At 36.7% G+C, this 21,156-nt stretch overlaps 1 protein-coding gene across 4 annotated transcripts in view; it reads right to left on the bottom strand.

Moving 5' to 3' along the window:
* The window catches only part of dock1 (dedicator of cytokinesis 1), a 245,850-nt gene that overhangs the window by 44,581 nt on the left and 180,113 nt on the right, over positions 1–21,156 (bottom strand). For all 4 annotated transcript variants that reach the window (XM_051913758.1, XM_051913756.1, XM_051913757.1 and 1 more), the window contains exons 30-36: positions 13,953–14,031; positions 12,679–12,779; positions 7,904–7,962; positions 5,560–5,708; positions 2,472–2,557; positions 1,373–1,529; positions 781–821 (exon numbers count right to left, since the gene is read on the bottom strand). In XM_051913758.1, the coding sequence (XP_051769718.1) occupies positions 781–821; positions 1,373–1,529; positions 2,472–2,557; positions 5,560–5,708; positions 7,904–7,962; positions 12,679–12,779; positions 13,953–14,031 (672 nt within the window). The remainder of the gene's footprint in view (positions 1–780; positions 822–1,372; positions 1,530–2,471; positions 2,558–5,559; positions 5,709–7,903; positions 7,963–12,678; positions 12,780–13,952; positions 14,032–21,156) is intronic.

Here is a 21,156-nt window from a genome sequence, read left to right on the forward strand (position 1 = left end):
ATCCAACAGTGTACAAAACAATAGTCACAAAATGGCAGCAGCTGCTTTTGTATGAAACAAGAGACAGCGAGTCCATGATACTGGATGACATAAGTAACTGTACACTCAATACTGATTTGGCTGACTTTTAATATTTTATAAGCTCATCAAACGCAAGACTTTGATGAAGAAAAAATGTTCCTAGCAAGTGAATAGCGCTGCTGACTTCAGTAACCCGGATGAGCCTGTGTCATCTGTTTTCAGCAATTGTTATCGGGGAATAACATACTGCTGGATAGCATGATTGACCAATCAGAATCAAGTATTCCACAAAGCTGTGTAATATATATATATATATTTTACACACACACACACACACACTACTGTTAAAAAGTTTTTTTTTATGTTTTTTTACATTTTTAAAAGAAGTAATTGGCCATTTATGTTCACCAAGGCTGCATTTATTTAATTTTAATTTTCTGCATCATTACTCTGTCTTCAGTGTCACATGATCCTTGAGACCTCATTCTAATACGCTGATTTGCTGCTCAAGAAACAATTATGATTATTATCAATGTTGAAAACAGTTGTGCTGCTTAATTTTTTTGTGGAAACCATGACACATTTTTTCTGGATAATGAGCATATAACAGCATTATTTGAAATGGAAATCGTTGGCAACATTATAAATGTCTGTCCTGTCACTTTTGATCAATTTATTGTGCCTTTTTTAAGAAAAAAAGAGAAAGATTTAACCAGAGGCAGGTAAAGTCATGCAGAAAGAAAAGATAAAGTCGCTCACCTGATGTACATCTCTTCCCTCTCGATCTCCTTGTAGAAATTCTGCAACAGAAACACACACATACAAGGTCACATTCTCTTCACTTATTCATGCTATACACATGCTGACCTCAGTTTAACCAAAAACACAAACTCAGACTGAGACGGTACTGGAGAGATAATGGGTTCTAGAAGAATCCATCATCACCCCAGTAACATCTTCTGTCCTTGTGCTGTTGATTTCTGCACACCGACCGGCGAGACGATACAAGAGTCATGTTTAATACATGAGGACTCCAACAGCATGTTCAGATATAATGTGCACTTGTGTCTCAGTACGTTTTTGAAATACATAATAGAGTTAATACTGTCAGATCCAAGTTCTTCACTGATGCTATGCTTGAACAAAGCTGTGACATTAACGCTTGTGGGCATGTACAAGATTCGTCAAAGAGTTATAAAGTTACAAAAGGAGCTGCTGCAATTACTCCATTTCATCAGGACGCCTACACACTCACTCCGTCAGGATGCATGTATATCCATAAAGATGCACTGTAAAATCTCAAGGTTTTGATGCATTGATGCGCTGTTAAGAGACTAAATGTTCTCCTCACCAACACGTTAACTGTGCAGCTCATGCGGTTCTCCTTGTTCTCGTCGTGCATGATGGTCCTGTAGTCCAGAAGTCTCTCCAACAGACGGACCACCAGAGTCACGAAGGTTTCACCAGTCTTAGCCAGATACTTGTGCTTCCTGCAGTGCTCCAACAGACTGTCACACACACACATCAATGATGGAGGTCACACCGCTTTGTCTCAAAACTCCATGTTACAAACAGCATTTGCAATGTATGTAGACTCAACATGAAAGTCATTTGATTTCATTTAATTTGAACCCATTAAAGTCAACAAAAATTACAACAATATGCCATATTTCTGAGCAAAACACACTGTTTTAAATCGATGTATGGACTTGACAAGGTATATTAATATTGGGTAATATTTGCCTATGTTTCATTGATTACATCAGAAGAAAAGTTCATTTCAGAATAAGAGTAAGTATTTTGATGAAAGATTATGAAAATAAACATATTTCTTGCATATAACATCCACAGATGAACCAAGCTCAATAAAACCAAATTTAAAATTAAATTAATTATTTATATAATTAATTAATTATAATTAATTATTTAATATTAAATGTCAGTGTTATTTTAGTATTTATATTTAGTTTTTATCTTTTCTTTCACTTTAATTTTTGTTAAAGTTTTAGTAATTTTATGTATTAGTTTTAGTTTATTTAGTAGTAGTTATTTTAGTACATCAATGTCATCTAGCTTAAATAAAATAAGTTTTTTAATATTTAATTTGATTTCAATCAATGTTTATTGTAAAGTAAATAAAAAATTTTTGTAGTTTACCCTTTTAAATATTTAATATAAATCAAATATGGTCAGTTTGTAACATTTATATGCAAGTAATTTTTTTTATGTGCAAATAATTTTTAAATATTTAAAATTAAACATTTATAAGAATAAATACATGTGAATTAATTAGGATCAGTTTTGATTTGTTGTTGTTTTTAAAGGCACAAACCTCTTTTGCTCTGTTTCCTCATGTAGCAATTATATTAACATCACTATCAGTGTGTGTGTGTGTGTGTGTGTGTGTGTGTGTGTGTGTGTGTGTGTGTGTGTGTGTGATCTGTGCTCACATCTTCTGGAAGAGGATTTTGTACTGTTCGTCTCCTCGGCCGCCTTCCACCTCGTGATCCAGCTTGGTGATGATCTCGAGCTCAAACTGCAATTAAACACAGCAGCCGTAAATAACGAGTGTGGCTAATTTTTCATTTCATTAGCGTCGTTCCTCCCAGCCCTCCTCCCTCTCCTCCTCCTGCGTTTTCTCGCTCTCTTGCGCTGTGTCAGAGAGTAATCAGCCGTTATCAGTCACACCGACTGTGAGCTCAACTTTATCTGCTCATTACCATCACCGCGCTTCATCAGAGACACAGACAGACAGACAAGCTGTCTAAGGGATTTTCTTTCAGATGCTGCTCTTAATATTGCTGTTATAGAGTAAAGTAAGATGACTTCAGCATTGATGAAAACACTGCAAACATATACACACATTATGATTTCTGTCCTCCTCACTTCATCCAAACTAACTAACTAACTAACAGACCTAGATGTCATAATTAGCATTGATTTTACAACTTCAAAAATCCCTAACCTCACAAAGTATGATGTTATATTTTGTGAAGTAATCAGCCTTGTGATTGTTGCTTGGTGGACAATTTTTTCTCGCAATTGCGAGTTTGCGTCTCACAATTCTGACTTTATTTCTCAGAATTGCGAGTTATAAAGTCAGAATTGTGTGATATAAACTTGCAATTCTGAGAAAAAAAAAGTCAGACTTTATAACTCACAATTACGACTTTATATCATGCAATTCTGACTTCATAACTCGCAATTCTGACTTTATATCACGCAATTCTGACTTTATAACACGCAATTCTGACTTTATAACTCGCAATTCTGACTTTATAACTCGCAATTCTGACTTTTTATCTCGCAATTCTGACTTTTGCAACTCACAATTCTGACTTTATATCACACAATTCTGACTTTACATCACGCAATTCTGACTTTATCACACAATTCTGACTTTATATCACACAATTCTGACTTTATCACACAATTCTGACTTTATATCACACAATTCCGACTTTATCACACAATTCTAACTTTATATCATGCGATTCTGACTTTATCACACAATTACGACTTTATATTCGGAATATTTATATTTAAATTCATTAAAAATAAATAATAATTATTATTATTTTTTATGTAGCAGTGTGTTTTATAGTTGGCCTTTCTGAGGGATGTTATGCTAAATTTCATTGTACTGCATACAATGACAATTTAAAGCATTTGAAGCTTATAAAATACTTGCTCAGACTACAAGTCCAGGTAAAAAGTGAGAAATTGAGACCAAAACATAAGAGAAAAACAGGTGGTTTTATACACATGGGGCACCTGTGTGCCAGCTTTCCAAATAGACCAGTCATCCCAGTAATTACCTTTTCACATAAACCCAAGTGTGTTTCACTGATGCACAAATTCACTCTGACAACAGACTCAAGTCACACCAAAAGCTCTGATAAGACATGACTGACATCCTGTGCGTCATTATTTGCATTAATTGTAATGTTTTCAGTCTGTTCATGCAGCCCTCAATAAGCTTCTCATTTGAATGGTACACTAGTGTGTCCCATAGGACCGGCAGGTTTAAACATGCAGGGCGTCAAACACTCACTGAGTCTATGAGAGAGATTTTAGATCAAACTGAAGCTGCAGTAGGCTGTACTGAAGCATTATCAGTCCAATGACACTCTCAGATGAACAACAAATGAGAGATGAACTCACATCTGTAGATTAGCATAAAAGCAAAGCATATCTGAGGACGTAGTGAATCCGTAACCTTTCAGCAGTGATTTTTGAGGTAGATGAAGATCTCAGCGGGATGTGGCACAACGGACTGCATCCTAATATGTGCACTATCCACATACTGCAAAATGAGAACTAGTGCATCCTAAACTACAGAATATGTTATAGTCTGTATGTGCTAGTCTTTTCTTCCCTATTTTGACACACATCCAAGTGAAACGGCTTGTGGAACAAGAAAAAAAAATAGGGATTTTGCCTATGGGGAGTTTATTGGATGGTTGTGGTTTGCTATTGGTGGATTGGATGTGAGTGACAGGTTGCCCCGCCCTCGTGCCAGTAAACACGTCATCAGAGAAGAGATGTCGTTTCAAGAGGGAGGGTATTAAAGATTTGATTGAAGATGAGGCGGCACATGAATAAAAAAAAAAAAAAAATTATGCTGTGCAGAGATAAAACATTTATAATAAATGCGGCAAAATTCCATTAAAAAAGAAAGAAAAAATGGTTAATTTGATTTCATGATGACTTTAAAAGCACACAAATGGATTTAAAAATGTACATCCGTTCATGCTTTTTACCTCACAACAGGAGTTTGTGATGGCCCTTCAAAGAATAAAGAATATAAAGCAGCAGTTTTTACACCTTTTGAATGGCTGCTTTCAACTACTCACATTATTTGCAGAAACGCTCAGTATAGTGCTTGCACCTTGCGGTGATGAGTCCAACTGTTTACTTGAATAATTATTGAAAGACCTGAAGCAATGTTTAATTAGAGAAACATTTGAAGAGTACATGTTCAGTTTAATATGTTAATATTCATATTATTATTTAACCTTTTAAATAAGAAATCCGTTCTGTAGCATATTCATTTTCAGCGCAGACACATTAAATTGATAAAAAGTGACAGTGAAGACATTTATAATGTTGCTAAATATTTCGGTTTCAAATAAATGCTGAACTTTTGAACTTTCCATTTATCAAAAAGTCATGAAAAATATATATTATGGTTACCACAAAAATATTAAGTGGTAAAAACATTGGTAATAATAACAAAATGTTTCTTGAGCATCAAATCATCATATTAGAATGATTTCTGAAGGATCATGTGATACTGAAGACTGGAGTAATGATGCTGAAAATTCAGCTTTGATCACAGGAATAAAGTACATTTTAAAATATATTACAATAGAAAATGTATAAAATGTGATAAATTGTAATATTTCACAATATTATGGCAGCCTTGCTGAGCCTTTAGTTCCCATGAACTATACTGTTAGTATGCAGTATAAGTGTGCAAATTAGAATGCAATCACCACAGAAATCACACAAGGACTGATGTCTGTGCAAACTGACCATCTGGAAACAGCGTCTGAAGTGAAACTCGCACTGCATCATGTCAAAGAAGATGGGAATGGTGGCTTTACGCAGCTCGATCTCCGGAACCAGCGTCATCTCCAGAATCGGACCCACCATCTCGGGGATAAACCTGATCTTGTGTTGACCTGCAGGATTGTTCAGAAGAAACAAGTTAAGATGCCTGAATCCTTTATATTATTTATTTAAGATGTTTTCTGTTAGTTTTTTGTGCGTTTTATGCCGTACACACAGGATCGGCTTTCTGTTTGTGATATTTTTGCCGGCAGGTGCAGCAGCAAAAGGAATATCGTCTCTCCGCTTCTTCCTCGCAGTGCCTATTTGTGTCTAACAACAACTTTTATGTATTTTCGTGAGGTGTGTACAACTCTATTTTGGAGGCACCATTTCTAAAGCTCTCAAAAGACAGACTTTCATCTGCGCTCCGCTAATCTTCAGAGTTTCGCGTAATCACAGCACTGAATAGAGGCAAACATCTGCGAATCTCTGGTGTATGTGACTAAACCCGGTATCAAACGCTGCAAGCTAATGAACAACCAAAGACTGTTGAGAAACACGCCTACCGTGAGGTGGCAAAAATTCCTTCAGAGAGGAATGTGGGAACTGAAAATACTTTCACAGCGGTACTTCCTCAACTGTCCTGCCACTAATTAGCACCTTTGCTTTCAGAGCATTTCTGTATCCACGGCTCTAAATAACAGTTAGGTGTCTTGGTCAAAAAATAACCTGCTTGAAATCAGTGCTAAAACTGTAAGCAATACAAATGTGGCAGACACAAGCTGTACACAAAGATACATGATACCAAAGTTATGGTATGTGGGAAACCTTTTAAAGATGCCGTGATTTTGGGGGACATATGAGAAATGAGCCTTTTTCAAATAGCCCAAAGGATTTAGAGCACCGGAAGTGAAAGACTACCAATTTTTAAATGTGTACTATATCGTTTACAATGCATTAAATTCATTAAAAGTGACAGTGAAGACATTTGCAGTCTCATGTAGTCTTCTGACGGCAGAAGTTCTAGACTCTTTCATTGGTCTGAGAGGCCTTCTGACTGACATGTAAAGCAACCAGTCACAGTTGGTTTTGCTCTAAATAATGTTGGTGTCTCTACAATTCATTGTTTTCACATGACGTCACACCCTTATAGGAACGCCCGCCTGGAGGGCAAAAAAAGGCTTTCTTCCATTGGCCGCCAGTCATTCTTACCAGGTTTGTACTAAGTGCTAATGTAGGAAGACAGTGATATTAAAAAAACAAATTCAATATACACCTTAATGATGAGGCATACTTTGTACAGGCAAACAGATGAGCCCAGAATATGAACGCAACACAGTTTCTTGTTAAGCATTTTTTCCATAGAAAACCATTATAAGCAAAATGCTTAACCACTATGAGATCATATTCTGGGCTTATCTGCTCGCCTGTATATAGTATGCATTATCAATATGGTGTATAGAGAATTTGATCTTTTAATATGACAGTTTTAGTACATTAAGGCACTTGTTTTGTTTTTACGTTACATGTTTTAGAATGTCCCACTGTTTTTAATGATTGGAATACTGTAACAGGTGCTGTATATGGATCACAAATGGCCAAAACTTGCATTTTGTTCACATATTTTTGTTTTTCGTCTTCATATTGTCATTTTTCGTATTTTAGCATTAGACTAAGGCTGAGACTAAGACATTTATAATGTTACAAAAGATTTCTATTTCAAACAAATGCTGTTCTTTTGAACTTTCCATTCATCAAAAATTCTGAAAAAAAAAAAAAACCATCACCGTTTCCACAAAAATATGAAGCAGCACAACTGTTTTCAACATTGATAATAATCAGAAACGTTTCTTAACGTCATATAAGAATGATTTCTGAAGGATCATGTGACACAGAGGACTGGAGTAATGATGCTGAAAATTCAGCTTTGATCACATAATGAGCTGAAATGAACTGAAAGCTAATATACATGGACTAAAAGCAATACTGGCTTCACTGCGTTTTTAACCTGTACAGACTAACTGTACATTAGCCCTGATAACAACACAGATATATATCACTTAAATAGATGGAGATGAAATATAGATTTTGAGTTAAAAAATCATGCGAGAGCATAGAATAATATGCAGTTTAGCCACTTAGCTGCTATGCAAAACTATACGAAACCTAGACATTATATAGTATCATACAAAAACAAGCTGCAACGCACCAACCAGAATTAAGTATTCGAGAGAGTCACACAAAATAAATCAACACTTGCAGACAGACATACCCTTGCATATTTCACATCTATTTTTGTGTAATATAATAATAAAGGGCAGCTCACCTAGGTTGTACCACATGTCTCGGATCTCAAAGCCAATCTGTCGCCGCATGTCTTGATACCTATAAATAGAAATATGAAGATATCAGAAAGATCAAGACAGATGACTTTATAAAATCATGCTCAAAGACCACAAAACATTTGTAAGAACGTCTCAATTTATTCTCCTGGAATTGAGAAACATTTATGGTTTGTTAGAGTCAACTTGCAAACAATAATATTGTACTAACAGAGAGAGGGATAAAAGCTGCCCAGAATCAACGTCACACAGGTTTAGTAAAACGACAGAGGACGAGAGCACAGACGATACCTCAGCGTCCCGAATCAGTGCTCTCATTTAAAGAAAGTGTAAAGTAAGCAGCATGGCGACAGTTCCCTTATGCTTTACCTCCAGCGGCCTCAGCGGCCCTGACAGCCATTCATTACCGCTGTCATTTTGGGATGCCTGTGGCCCTCGGCTGAATTCTGAGCCACCATTGATTGCTTTGTCAATACGCTCTCATCCAGTCGTAATTTACGATGACAAGGACGAGGCGCGTCGGAGCCCAGTTAACACACAGTAAAGCCTCTCGCAACTCCTCCGAGTCTTACTTCCTTCAGTTTGACCCTCGTTACTGACGTTTAATCATTTTTGTGCGGCAGACCAGATGCTTGCTAGCATGCTAAAGCATGTCACGTGACTCACCTCGAGTCTGACCAGGGCTTTATTCACCTTGAGGTTGCAACAAAACTCTGTGATCTGTGTTTTAACTGAAAGCAATACCAAGATGTGTTGTTATTCTGGAAGCATGTCAACACTTTCACTCATTTTAACTCAACTATTCAGCAAGAAATGAACACTTTTTATTCAGCAAGGATGCATTAAATTAATCAAAAAAGACAGTAAAGACATGGATAATCTAATAATTCTATTAGTCAAAGATTCTGTAAACAAAATATGAAGCAGCACAACTGTTTTCAATATTGATAACAATGAAGACTGAAGACTGGAGTAATGATGCTGAAAATTCAGCTTTGATCACAGGAATAAATTACATTTTAAAACATATTCAAATAGAAAACAGTTTGTAATAATATTTCACAACATTACTGATTTTACTCTATTTTTGATCAAATAAATGCAGCCCTGGTGAGCAGAAGAGACTTCTTTCAAAAACATAAAAAAATCTAAAAGACGTCAAACTTTTGAATGGCAGCACACACTAGAGCAAAAAATATTTTTCTTTAATTCAGTCAATATTATTTCCTGTAATAATTGGCATTATGCTTCAAAAGCCGGTGCATTCCTGTAATACCAGATGCAGATAGTGAATGTTTCTGCTCATACTCATCTCGAACACTTCATTTTCCCTGTCTGATCTCTCCTTTCACATGCTGACTTCTTTGGCCTGCTCTCTTAATTACTTCACCTCCTTCTGACTTCCTGTAGCCTTCCTCACACATCTTCCCCTCTCTCTCTATACGGGTCTGTCTGTTTCCTGCTAAGCGGTACTCTATAATTTGTATCTCTGGTGTCCGCAGTGACAGAACGAACGAGACAGACAGCCGAGGGTGTGTGTCCTCACACTCATACAGAAGAGGAAGCTGAGTCTGTTAACACTCACACCTGCCAGCCCACAGGACTTTCACTGAAAAGAGATGCTAACGTAATACAGCGACAGATGAAAAAGAGCGAGGGACACCCGCTCCTCTTCTATTAGTGCTGTTTGCTAAAGTGGCTGCTAACCTGCTCATACTTGAGGTCTTGAACAAATCACAAGTCATATCCAGCGCTTGACATTAACACCCGCCAGTCCGCCAAATGCGGGTGAATTTCAGCAGTGGCGAGTAACGCAGTCACTCCTACTAGCCACTTTGGCGGGTTGAATTTAATATATACACTTTTCAATTGTAGTTTTTTTTTGTTTTAAAAGGCATCTGAAATAATAAACTAAGTTCAATGTAGTGTTGTCAAAAATATTGATTTTTGGATACCATTTGATGCTGAAATATCTGAAACTCTTCCAACACTCATTTTGCGCAGAATAGAGACAAGATACCAGCTGCTCTTTCTCTCTCTCTCTCTCTCTCTCTCATCTCTCTGACAGCGAGTTGACACACAAACCGCCTCCGCTCACTCGCTCCTTTCATTTGATCCGGATGAATATTGTTGGTGTTACAGGGATTGCGTGTACTGCAAATAAATTTACTAATTCCCACAGATTTTGTACTCACATCCAAAGTGTGCGCCCATAAAGCCACCTCTCAGTACTAAACAGAGTTCTTTTTCGCTGCTTATTGCACTTAAACAGTCAAATACACACAAAATAATGTCAAAATGCCGGTCTAGGTGAGTACTCATGTAAACACAGTCAGTTATGTTTTAAGTGAATGTAAACAGTTGGAAAGAAAACGCATGTGTAACAGTATAATGGATCCATGTGTCAAGTCTTAAAGTGACAGCAGCCTAATAAACCTGCTGCCAAATTATGAGATGATATTAAAAATATCTATATGGAAATTTTCCCCATGGTATCAATGTCAAAACTGTGGCCAGTGAAAATGCAGAGTGGCTAGTATCTTTGGAAAACCACTAGCCACAGTGGCTGGTGAGCAAAAAAGTAAATGCCAAGCCCTGGTCATATCTATAGAACACCCTAGAAACCACAGCAACCCACAAAAAGAAACTCACTAGCATTCACTCACTGCAGGCTTGGTAAATGCCCAGAACATGCTAGCAACCACATAGCATCACCCTGAAACCACCCAGATCAGCTAATCAACCATATAATTCACCAAAACACCACTAAACCCCCTTATCATCCAACATGGCACACCAAAACCATGTTCTCCAGTAAATTTCTTATATCTGTACTGAGTATGTGAGCTTTGGCCTGGATGCTCCTTTACTGTGATGCTAGTTTTGACTCAGAGACAGAATGAGGAGAAAAGAGGAGAAAAAAGAGAGAGTGAAGAGTCAGCAGCAGCAGCAGCAGCCTCTCTGAGGTCAGCATGACACCTCCAGCAGAACACAGGGAGAATGGAGTGATGAAAGGTTGAGGGAAGGATGAAAGCTGAGGCTACGGCTCTGAAGGAATGAAACCATCACTCTGAAAGAGGCACAACGGGGGGCAAACAGCACAGAAGAACAAAGGCAGAGTAGCCGAACAGATTGTTAGAAATATGAGACGCAGCATCCTCAAGACATCAGCACATTTTCTGATAAAAGCCCTCAAAATGCCAACTTTGTGCTTCTTATTTTTGTTTTGTAGAATTCCAGGACATGAAGTCTAATCAGGTTGAAATGCTGTCAGCAAGTAAACAATTTAAACTGCATTATAGCTGACAATGAGTTGAGCTCTGTGCGCTTTTATTTTTGCACAAGTTTGGTATGAAAAATTAAAGAGATTGTTAACAAGAAGAATATTAGAATATCCAGATTTGACATTGCCACATGAGGGAACTATGAACAAACCATACATTTCAAGTTGATACCATTAATTATATTAATGTTATGGCTGATGGACAGACAGACAGACAGACGGACGGACAGACATACGGAACTGACCATAGAACAAATGAACGAACAAACGAACCAACCAACCAACAAAAGAACGGACCAACCAACCAACGATGGATGGATAAATGAAATGAACCAACCAACCAACCAACGAATGAACGAACGAACGATCCAACGAACGAACGAACCAACGAACAAACCAACGAACAAACCAACGATGGATGGATGGAACGAACCAACCAGCAAACAAACCAATGATGGATGGATGGATGGAACGACCAATGAACAAATGAAACAAATGAACCAACGAATGAACCAACAAACTAACGAACCAACCAACCAACCAACAAACGATGGATAGATGGATGGAACAAACCAACCAACAAACAAACGAACCAACAAATGAACCAACAAACCAACCAATGAACCAATGAACAATGGATGGATGAATGGATGGATGATGTTCTGATGCAGAGATTGTTGGCCATTAATTTCTTGTGTATTCGCAAAATCTGTGCAATTCAGCAAAAACGCCTCCAAGAAAGAGTTTTGCCGTTACTGCCCTGAGAAAACGGGTGATTTTGGAAATGTGTCCTCGTGTTTCTGAGAGGAGGCTTCTTGAAAGGCTGTGTGATTCCAGAGGCTGAAGAGTCCTGACAGACAGTGATCCGTCTCTGCGAGAATGAGCTCGCACCACGGGCAAACACAGACAGAAGCTCCTGGAGCAGATAAGAGGCTCTTCACTCCTCTGTCTCTCACTCAGCCCTGCTGTCTCTCCTTCTCTAAAGCTCTGAACAGCGATGCAGAACCTGTACATGTTTTCAGAAAAACAAATCTCCTTCACCTTTCTCTGCCCTATATGCAACTACTTCTATGCTTTCAGTATTTTTTTTTTTACATATGCCTCTCTCCCTGTTCTGTCTTGTACTAATCTGGGTGATGTTTAAATCTTTGTATTACAAGCACTTCTCGTGTTATTGCCTCCTTAAGATGAATTGCTTGTTGTATTCCTCATTTGTAAGTCACTTTGGATAAAAGCATCTGCTAAATGAATAAATGCAAATGTAACATGACAACACGGCTGTCTAACACTACAACTCTCATCCGAACACTCCAAATGCATCATTTCTGACAAACAGATGCTTAAAGGATGCTTTTTAAAATATTCAAGCATCATAAACATATACTTTTCCTTTGTAATTCTTCCTGTTGAGAGGTTAATGTTATACAATTCTGTAGCAGTACATTATGAGTAGGTGCTTGTGATATTAATGCTTACTTGTGGAAGATCTTGGCCCGTTTATCACTTGAGAAGTTCTCCAGCTGCAAAGACTCCTGGGTAAGGAACGCCACAGCGAGATGGAAGTAGTTATTCCACAACTGAGAGAAAAAAAGAAAAGAGAGATATGATTTGACTTCAGTTCCTAATTGAAATTAAAAATAGACTAAAGGGCCGTTCACACCAAGAACGATAACTATAATGATATCTATAACTCTAAAGTTTCAATAATCGTCCTAATTCTCAGAGAATAGGGAAGTACACATCACAACTAATACGACCATGGCATGGAGAAACAGCTGATGAATGATTAAAATAATGACAAACAATTAGAATTTACCCACCTTTAAAGAGGTACATGACATTACCTTAGCACATGCTTATAATAAACAGAACATTATCGTGCTTTGGTGTGGATGCTAATATTGAGTTATTGTTTTTGGTGTGAACAGCTCTTAAATCATACTGCATTAAAGTGCCACTATTATGCTTTTCCCCCCCCAGACATTACCTTTCATGTAGTGTGTAATATTGCAGTTTGTGAATGTAAAAGGTCTACAAAAGGTTTTAAAGATCAAAGTGCAGATAAATGGAGTTTTTGTCTTGATCACTTACTAAAGTAATGCTTATCAAGACATTTGAGGAATCATTCATGTCTGTAGCACAAATAATGAGGGGACGGGTTATGCACACTGGTTTATGACTTATTGTGAAGGATTTGAACAAAGTATGAGCAATTCTCGTAGTGCACACTGCTATTTAATGCACAGAAGGGCTGATGTCACTCACAACAATTATTTGAAAATAATTCATTGGCTTCTGAAAGCCAAAGTGTTCATCGGCAGATGGTTTCACGGGTAAAATGAGAACCGAGATAAGAATAACCATGAGCCAACAACCAGCAACAACCACCACAAGCACAATACTCACAGAAGAGCCGCTTCAAATATTCAAATCAGACGCTCGGAAATTGCAGCCCATTAGCCTGTCATGAGTTATTCTTGTAGAAAGAAATTTAATGATCCCTGCTGGAACTTCCTCTAACACAACCGGGTTGATAGTCACGATTAAAAGGCGTGCTTTTCATAAACAAGAAATCTCTTTCATATCATTGCTTTCTGGAAGCACTTTACTAGTCTAAATGCATTATAAAGGTATCTTTATAGTTCTTTCTTGCAATGAACACAAAAGGAGATTTAGCATACAATGATGGTGATTTTGTGCTCCAAGCAGCAAAGTCAAACAGATTTGTTGTAGGCAACTTTAAGTCTCACCTGCAGCTCAAAGTTGGTTTGATCGAGGAACTTCTTGCTGAGTACGGCGGCGTACTGATTGATGGCTCGCAGGAAGACTCTGAAATGAGAGAAAAATCATGTCAGCCACTGTCTATTTAAAGAAAACTCGAGAAAACGAGACCATGGTCATGTTCTATTCATTCATTTTAATTCATTATCATATTTAAATGAGTGTGTTTGTTCTTAAAGGGTTAGTTCACCTTAAAAATGAAAATTTCTGTCATTAATTACTCACCCTGATGTCGTTCCACACCCATAAGACCTTTGTTCATCTTCGGAACACAAATTAAGATATTTTTGATAAAATCAGATGGCTCAGTGAGGCCTCCATTGACAGCAAGATAATTAACACTTTCAGATGGCCAGAAAGCTACTAAAACATATTTAAAACAGTTCATGTGACTACAGTGGTTCAATCTTAATGTTATGAAGCGACGGGAATACTTTTTGTGTGCCAAAAAAACAAAATAACGACTTTATTCAGCGATATCTAGTGATGGGCGATTTCAAAACACTGCTTCATGAAGCTTCGAAGCTTTACGAATCTTTTGTTTCGAATCAGTGGTTTGGAGCATGTATCAAACTGCCAAAGTCACGTGAACCGTTGAAATTGAAACATTTCGAAACACTTATGATGTAACAAAGCCTCGTTTACTGAAATCACGACTTTGGCAGTTTGATACACGCTCCGAACCACTGATTTGAAACAAAAGATTCGTAAAGCTTCGAAGCTTCATGAAGCAGCGTTTTGAAATCACCCATCACTAGATATTGTTGAATAAAGTTTTGTTTTTTTGCCGCACAAAAAGTATTCTTGTCGCTTCATAACATTAAGGTTGAACCACTGTAGTCACATGAACTGTTTTAAATATATCTTTAGTAGCTTTCTGGCCATCTGAAAGTGTTAATTATCTTGCTGTCAATGGAGACCTCACTGAGCCATTGGATTTTATCACAAATATTTTAATTTGTGTTCCGAAGATCAACGAATGTCTTACAGATGTGGAACAACATGAGGTTGAGTAATTAATGACAGAATTTTCATTTTTGGGTGAACTAACTCTTTAACAACAGCCTGTAGAAAATGAACCATAAAAACGGTTAGTTAAACTCAGAATAATGTCATTCCTGATGCAATCCCTCACAGAACTAAAACACCATTCAGCTTTTGGCGAGAAACCACATAAACTTCAGATGATAAACTTAATCACAGGTCTTTAACTCCGCCACACTGAGACGACATTAAGAGAATATTAGAGAGACTTAAAGATGCTCTATTCACTTAGTTCAATAAAAGCCGTCACTAATGAACTATGAGAAAGAACATGAAATCTTTATATACTTCTCTAAATGTGTCACAGCTGAAGATAATGAAAAAGAAAAGGAGAAAATGCGAACGTGTTGGAAGAACAGAACGGTGAGACTCAAATCACTGCAATGACACTTTGCAATCAAATCGAGATGAACCGATTCAAAGCGGCAGACGTCAAAAGGAACATTTCACGTCTGTAATATGGCATATTTTGAGTAGATGTCGTGAACCCTCACTGCTCTGTGAATTTTGCAATGTAGACCTTTTCCTACTAATGGAATGTAGCAGTCTAAAGATACATAATATGAAAATAAAACGCATCTAAAGCTTTTGTCTGCAACAATATCGCAACAGATCGTTATTTTTCTAATTATATATCTGTGAGTAATTGCAATTAACTTAGTCAGCGTATAGGGTTTTCAGGTATATATATATATATATATATAGAGAGAGAGAGAGAGAGAGAGAGGCAGTATTAGAATGATTTCTGAAGGATCATGTGACACTGAAGACTGGAGTAATGATGCTGAAAATTCAGCTTTGCCATCACAGGAATAAATTACTTTGTAAAATATATTCAAATAGAAAACAGTTATTTTAAATTCTAATAATATTTTACAATATTACTGTTTTTACTGTGTTTTTAATTAAATAAATGCAGCCTTGGTGAGCAGACGATACTTTTAAAAACATTAAAAATCTTACAGATCCCAAACTTATATATATACTTAATATATATATATATATATTAAATAACATGCACAAGTACAGGAACATGTATCAGGGGAATGAAACAGTTTATAAATTAAAAGAATTAAAAAAAAAAAAAGAAAAAAATTCCATGTTGACTTCCATTGTTCTGCTAAGCAGTCTAATGTCCAACATTTTCAAACCATCATGTGGCAGCAGTTGAAAAATATCAGCCGATGCTTCAATGTCAAGTGTCAAAAGTCACCAGCTGAAGTAAATCTGACAAGTTTCTTATTATTAATTTCCAACATGAAAGAACGAGCAGCGATGTTAATGTCTGACCCCTCATGTGTGAGTGTCTGTCAGATGTTTGACATCTCATTAGCACGACTGGATATCAGCGACTGAATTGTAAGTCATCTTAAAAGGTTCTGGCTGTGTAAACGCATCAGAAGTCTTATTAATCATCCTTTAATCTTGAGCGGGGCGCCGCAATACCAACCGAATGAATTTCTGATTGACTAAGATAAACAGTGTGAGCTCGACGCCATTGAGCAAGCGCTAACATCACGGCACAGATCTGCAGGACGTCTTCTCTGAGCTCTGACTCCTTCATTGTAACGGAGAGACGGAGAGTTTCTCATCAGGGCCAACAGATACAATCTGTTTATAATGAGCTGCTGAAAAATAGCTGCTTAATGTGACTGGAGACATTAATAATGCAAGTGAGTTTTACTAAATCAACAGATGGACAGACAGACTGACGGCAGACTACAGACTTTAGTCACAGTGGATGGCATATTTAATCTGACACATGAAAATGAGGCGGTGGAAAAAAGCAGCAGACTCTTCTATATGTTGTACTGTGAAGTTATGAAAACAGAGCGAGATGTCAGAACAAAACTGCTCATAACCTACACTGCGTTTCATTGATTGAACTATTCTGTTCTACAGTCAAAAACACATTTTATGTCAGAATGATAGATTGCTCAGTGCTGTGCCTGCCATTATAACACAAATCACCAGTTAACATCATCTTCTGGAAGGCAAATAGGTTATAGTTTTCCTAAGGTGAATGGTGTATTTTAAAAAAATCTCAGTTTAATATGCAGAAACAACTATAAGTAAGCCAACCATAAGTAAAAGTGTAATATTATAGTACTGAGTGGCATTAAACTGTCTGTTTTAGCATCACAACACCATCAACCGCTGGAGCTCCGTTTGTCAATTTAAGTTTGACGTCAGTACGTTTTTTTAAATGTTTTTGAAAGAAGTTTTCTATTTGAACATACAGTAAAATATACATTTATTTCTGCAATGCAAAGCTGAATTTTCAGCATCATTACTCCAGTCTTCAATGTCACATGATCCTTTTAGAAATCATTCTAATCTGCTGATTTTCTGCTCATGCATTTGTTTACTGAATCTTTGAATTTTGAACTTTGAAAAATAAATAAATAAATAATAATACTATAAATGTCTTTATTTTTCACCTTTGCTGAATATTTATTTATGATTTAACGCCATATTAGCAACAACGGCTATATTCATGGCAATATTAACAGTATTTAAAAAAAATTCTCATTACATTATCATTTCAATACATTATTTACAGTAACCCTTTTGAACCCTTTCCAGCATTGACTATGATTTTGAGATTCATATTTTCACACTGAGGACAATTGAGGGACTCAAACACAACTGTTAATAAAAGGTTCAAACATTCACTGATGCTTCAGAAGGAAACATGATGCATTAAGAGTCGGGGGGTAAAAACTTTTGAACAGGATGAAAAAGTCCCAATTTTTTTTGAAAAATAATTTTTCTCTTCATTTAATACTGCCCTTCGGAAGCTACAGAAGATACTTGCATGTTTTGTGGAAGACAAATTAAGTACAACATTCCTTGATCTTCAAATTCAAAAGTTTTCACCCCCCATCTATTAATGCATCGTGTTTCCTTCTGGAGCATCAGTGAATGTTTGAAACTTTTTTAATAGTTGTGTTTAAGTCCCTCAGTTGTCCTCAGTGTGAAAAGATGGATCTCAAAATCATTCAGTCACTGCTGTAAAGGGTTCAAATATGCAAAAGATGGTGGAAAACTGAAGAATCTGCAGGACCTGGAGGATTTTTTCTGAAGAACAGAGCTCAGTTTAACTGCTCAGAACAAACAAGGGACTCATGAACAACCATCACAAAAAACAGTCGTAGATCATCCAGGTAACCACACACAGTATTAAGAATCAATGGTTCACAAACTTTTGAAAGGGGTTATTTTAATAAATTCAGCTATTTTTTTGTCTTGTGGACTGTATGTAAACATCTTTTATGTAAAATATCTTACTCAAGACAGTACTAAATAAAAAATAACATGCATTTTGTATGATCTCTCGTATTTCGTTAAAATTATTCACATTTTCACAGATTCTGCAAGGGGTTCCCATACTTTTTCATGCAATTGTACTTTCATTCCATTCTATTTGCCATATGTTACAAATGTAGAGATTCAATATGGGTTTGACGTCAGAGGCTGGTATGTTACATTTGCTGAATAAAAGAATAAAATAAATAAATAAATAAAACTGCACAAAATCTCCACGTTTTACAGTTGCCATTTCACCTAAATGAAAATGCACTTCTGCTATATCTTCACTAGAACAATCACTTTGAAGCAAACAAACACAACTGAGACAGTCGTTCTGTAAACAACATGAACAGAGGGGCAATTTGAGCCGTAAGCTGCAGGATCAGGACAGACTGGTACAGATGAACAGTAGATGTGTTTTCTAGTCTACTGAACACTGAAGATTTACTGCATCTATGACCTTACAGAACATCAGGCCATGTCATTCTAAATCACATCTGTGAAAAACAGCCATATGGTTCAGGAAATGATGACAATTTTCAGTTTTGGCTGAACTATTGCTTTAACTCAAGGAACTCATTAATATATTTAACACAGTTCATGCATTTGCATTATTTGCTATTTTGACCATTTCATAGACACCTCCATCAAAGGTGTCTGCAAATGACACAAAATGATGAAGAAACACTTTCTTAATGACACATTTTAGGCTATTTTTAAATCAAAATCACATGGGACTTTACACAGAAGACTGCTTCAAATGTTGCTCATCAAATCGGAAATCAGAAAAGCAAATTTGATTGGTTTCATTATTTATTTATTTTTTTGACTAAATAAATATACCAAATCAACAATCCAAGAAAAAACAACACCAGCACATTTGTCTCTAACACTGCCATCCACAAGATTAGCACTAATAAATGTGACACTGAGCGTTGATGAACTGCTCTCATTTCAGTAACAAACAACCCTTACACAGTTTATCTCTTTATAAGAGCACAGAAGAGCAAACAGCAGTGTAAGGCGGTTAAAGACAATTCCTCCAATTCCGCAGCTGCTCAATAAAAGGCCGTGAGGTCAAACGAATCCCACTTTAATGATTCCTACATCCCTCGCTCGCTCTACCCTTTAATACCACTGACGTGAGTAATCAATGCATGAGACGCAGTCTTGTGAGCCAAATCCAAACAGCAGTCGTGCTCTGATCTCCGGAAATCTATCTGGGATGCAAACGGAGCAAAGACAAGACGTTTCAACTGAGTCTCTGCCTCATTTTCACTAAGAGCCCGACATCCCCTCACAATTAAAGCCAATCGCTCTGTATGCGCAGCCACGGCAGGGCAAACACGTTTTAACACACGTCGTTCATTGCTGCTAATGCAGATTCAGTAACAGATGCGAGTGTGTTTGTGTTGTAGTCAGATGCTGCCGTTGGTTCTAATGACTGGACTGATGATCCATGAAACTCAAAGCAATTTTGCTGCATTAGAGGACTGAAAAAAAAAATAAAAAATCCATTTACTAGATCTTTCTATCAGTGAGTGGCAGCAAACTGAGGCAAAGCCGCTAAAAGTGGCTCGCAGGACCATCATGCTGCAAAAACAGACAGTAACGACAGAATATATAATATATATATATATATATATATATATATATATATATATATATATATATATATATACACACACACACACACACAGTAACCACCATAGACATGGCTGTGACCACCATAGACAAGTCCCCCCCCAATAATTAAAAATGGCCAAATTGTCACACCCAATATTTGACATTATTGATGCTGCTCTGTTGTACTCCATTACGCACCACTCTGTTTGTTGTTAGGATGACTGTTTTAAAAAAAAAGTTTTAAAAGTTACATTTTTAGGCTGGTCTGCCTCAGCAGTCTAACAGCGCTCATCACTGTCAGAATGAGTGAGCTCAGCTGGCTTTTTTACAAAAAGTTTAAATTGATTACTTAATTGATTACTTAATAGGCTAACTAATAGTTTTTCTTTTTTTGTTATTTCCCCTTAAATCCCTCTTTTAATTATTTAATCACTTTTAATAACAAAAAAAATACCCAATAACACAACAAAAACTTGTTTTGTAGACAGAAAGAAAGAAAAAAAGATTATATTTGGCCGCTGTGGGTCTCCGTATGTGCCGTTATGATTGGAAACCTCAGTTCTCTTTTAGGATACGGCCCTCATCTTGTGAATTAATCAGCGCTGCATATTTATGCACATGATTTCTCACAGCTTCAGTCCAAATGGAAAATCTGTGCGCACACGGCAGCTGAAATGTCACCCATTGGTTTAACCCTAAGTGAAGAAATCTCCAACTTGGTGGGATCTGATTAACATTTCAAATGGGTATAAATTTACTTCCCAGCAAAAGTCTGAACAATCAAAACTTAGACTGCTTCAGAAGTTAATACACTGCATGAAGTTAAATATTTAGTAATAATAGTAATATTTAGTCTAAATTGTTGCATTTGTCTGCCATAGTACACTATAGAAGAAACTGCTGCTTTGTGCAATACAGATTCATACATAATTAATTCAATTCCATTCAATGTATTTGTGTAGCACTTTTCACCATATAAATCACTCCAAAACAGTTCTACAGAGAATAGAGCCTTACGCAAGCCATCGGTGACTAGACTGAGAGAAAATAAAAAATACCCACACTGAAAACTGAGCTTTTTTCTTTTTCTCTCTTCCTTTCTTTTTTCTTCCTTTCTCTTTAAATGAAAAATTTTAATTTAATAGAAAGAAAGAAAGAAAGAAGTCTTAATGATTGAGTCACTGAATCATT

This window comes from Ctenopharyngodon idella, chromosome 12 (genome assembly GCF_019924925.1).
Source record: "Ctenopharyngodon idella isolate HZGC_01 chromosome 12, HZGC01, whole genome shotgun sequence".
Taxonomy (NCBI): domain Eukaryota; kingdom Metazoa; phylum Chordata; class Actinopteri; order Cypriniformes; family Xenocyprididae; genus Ctenopharyngodon; species Ctenopharyngodon idella.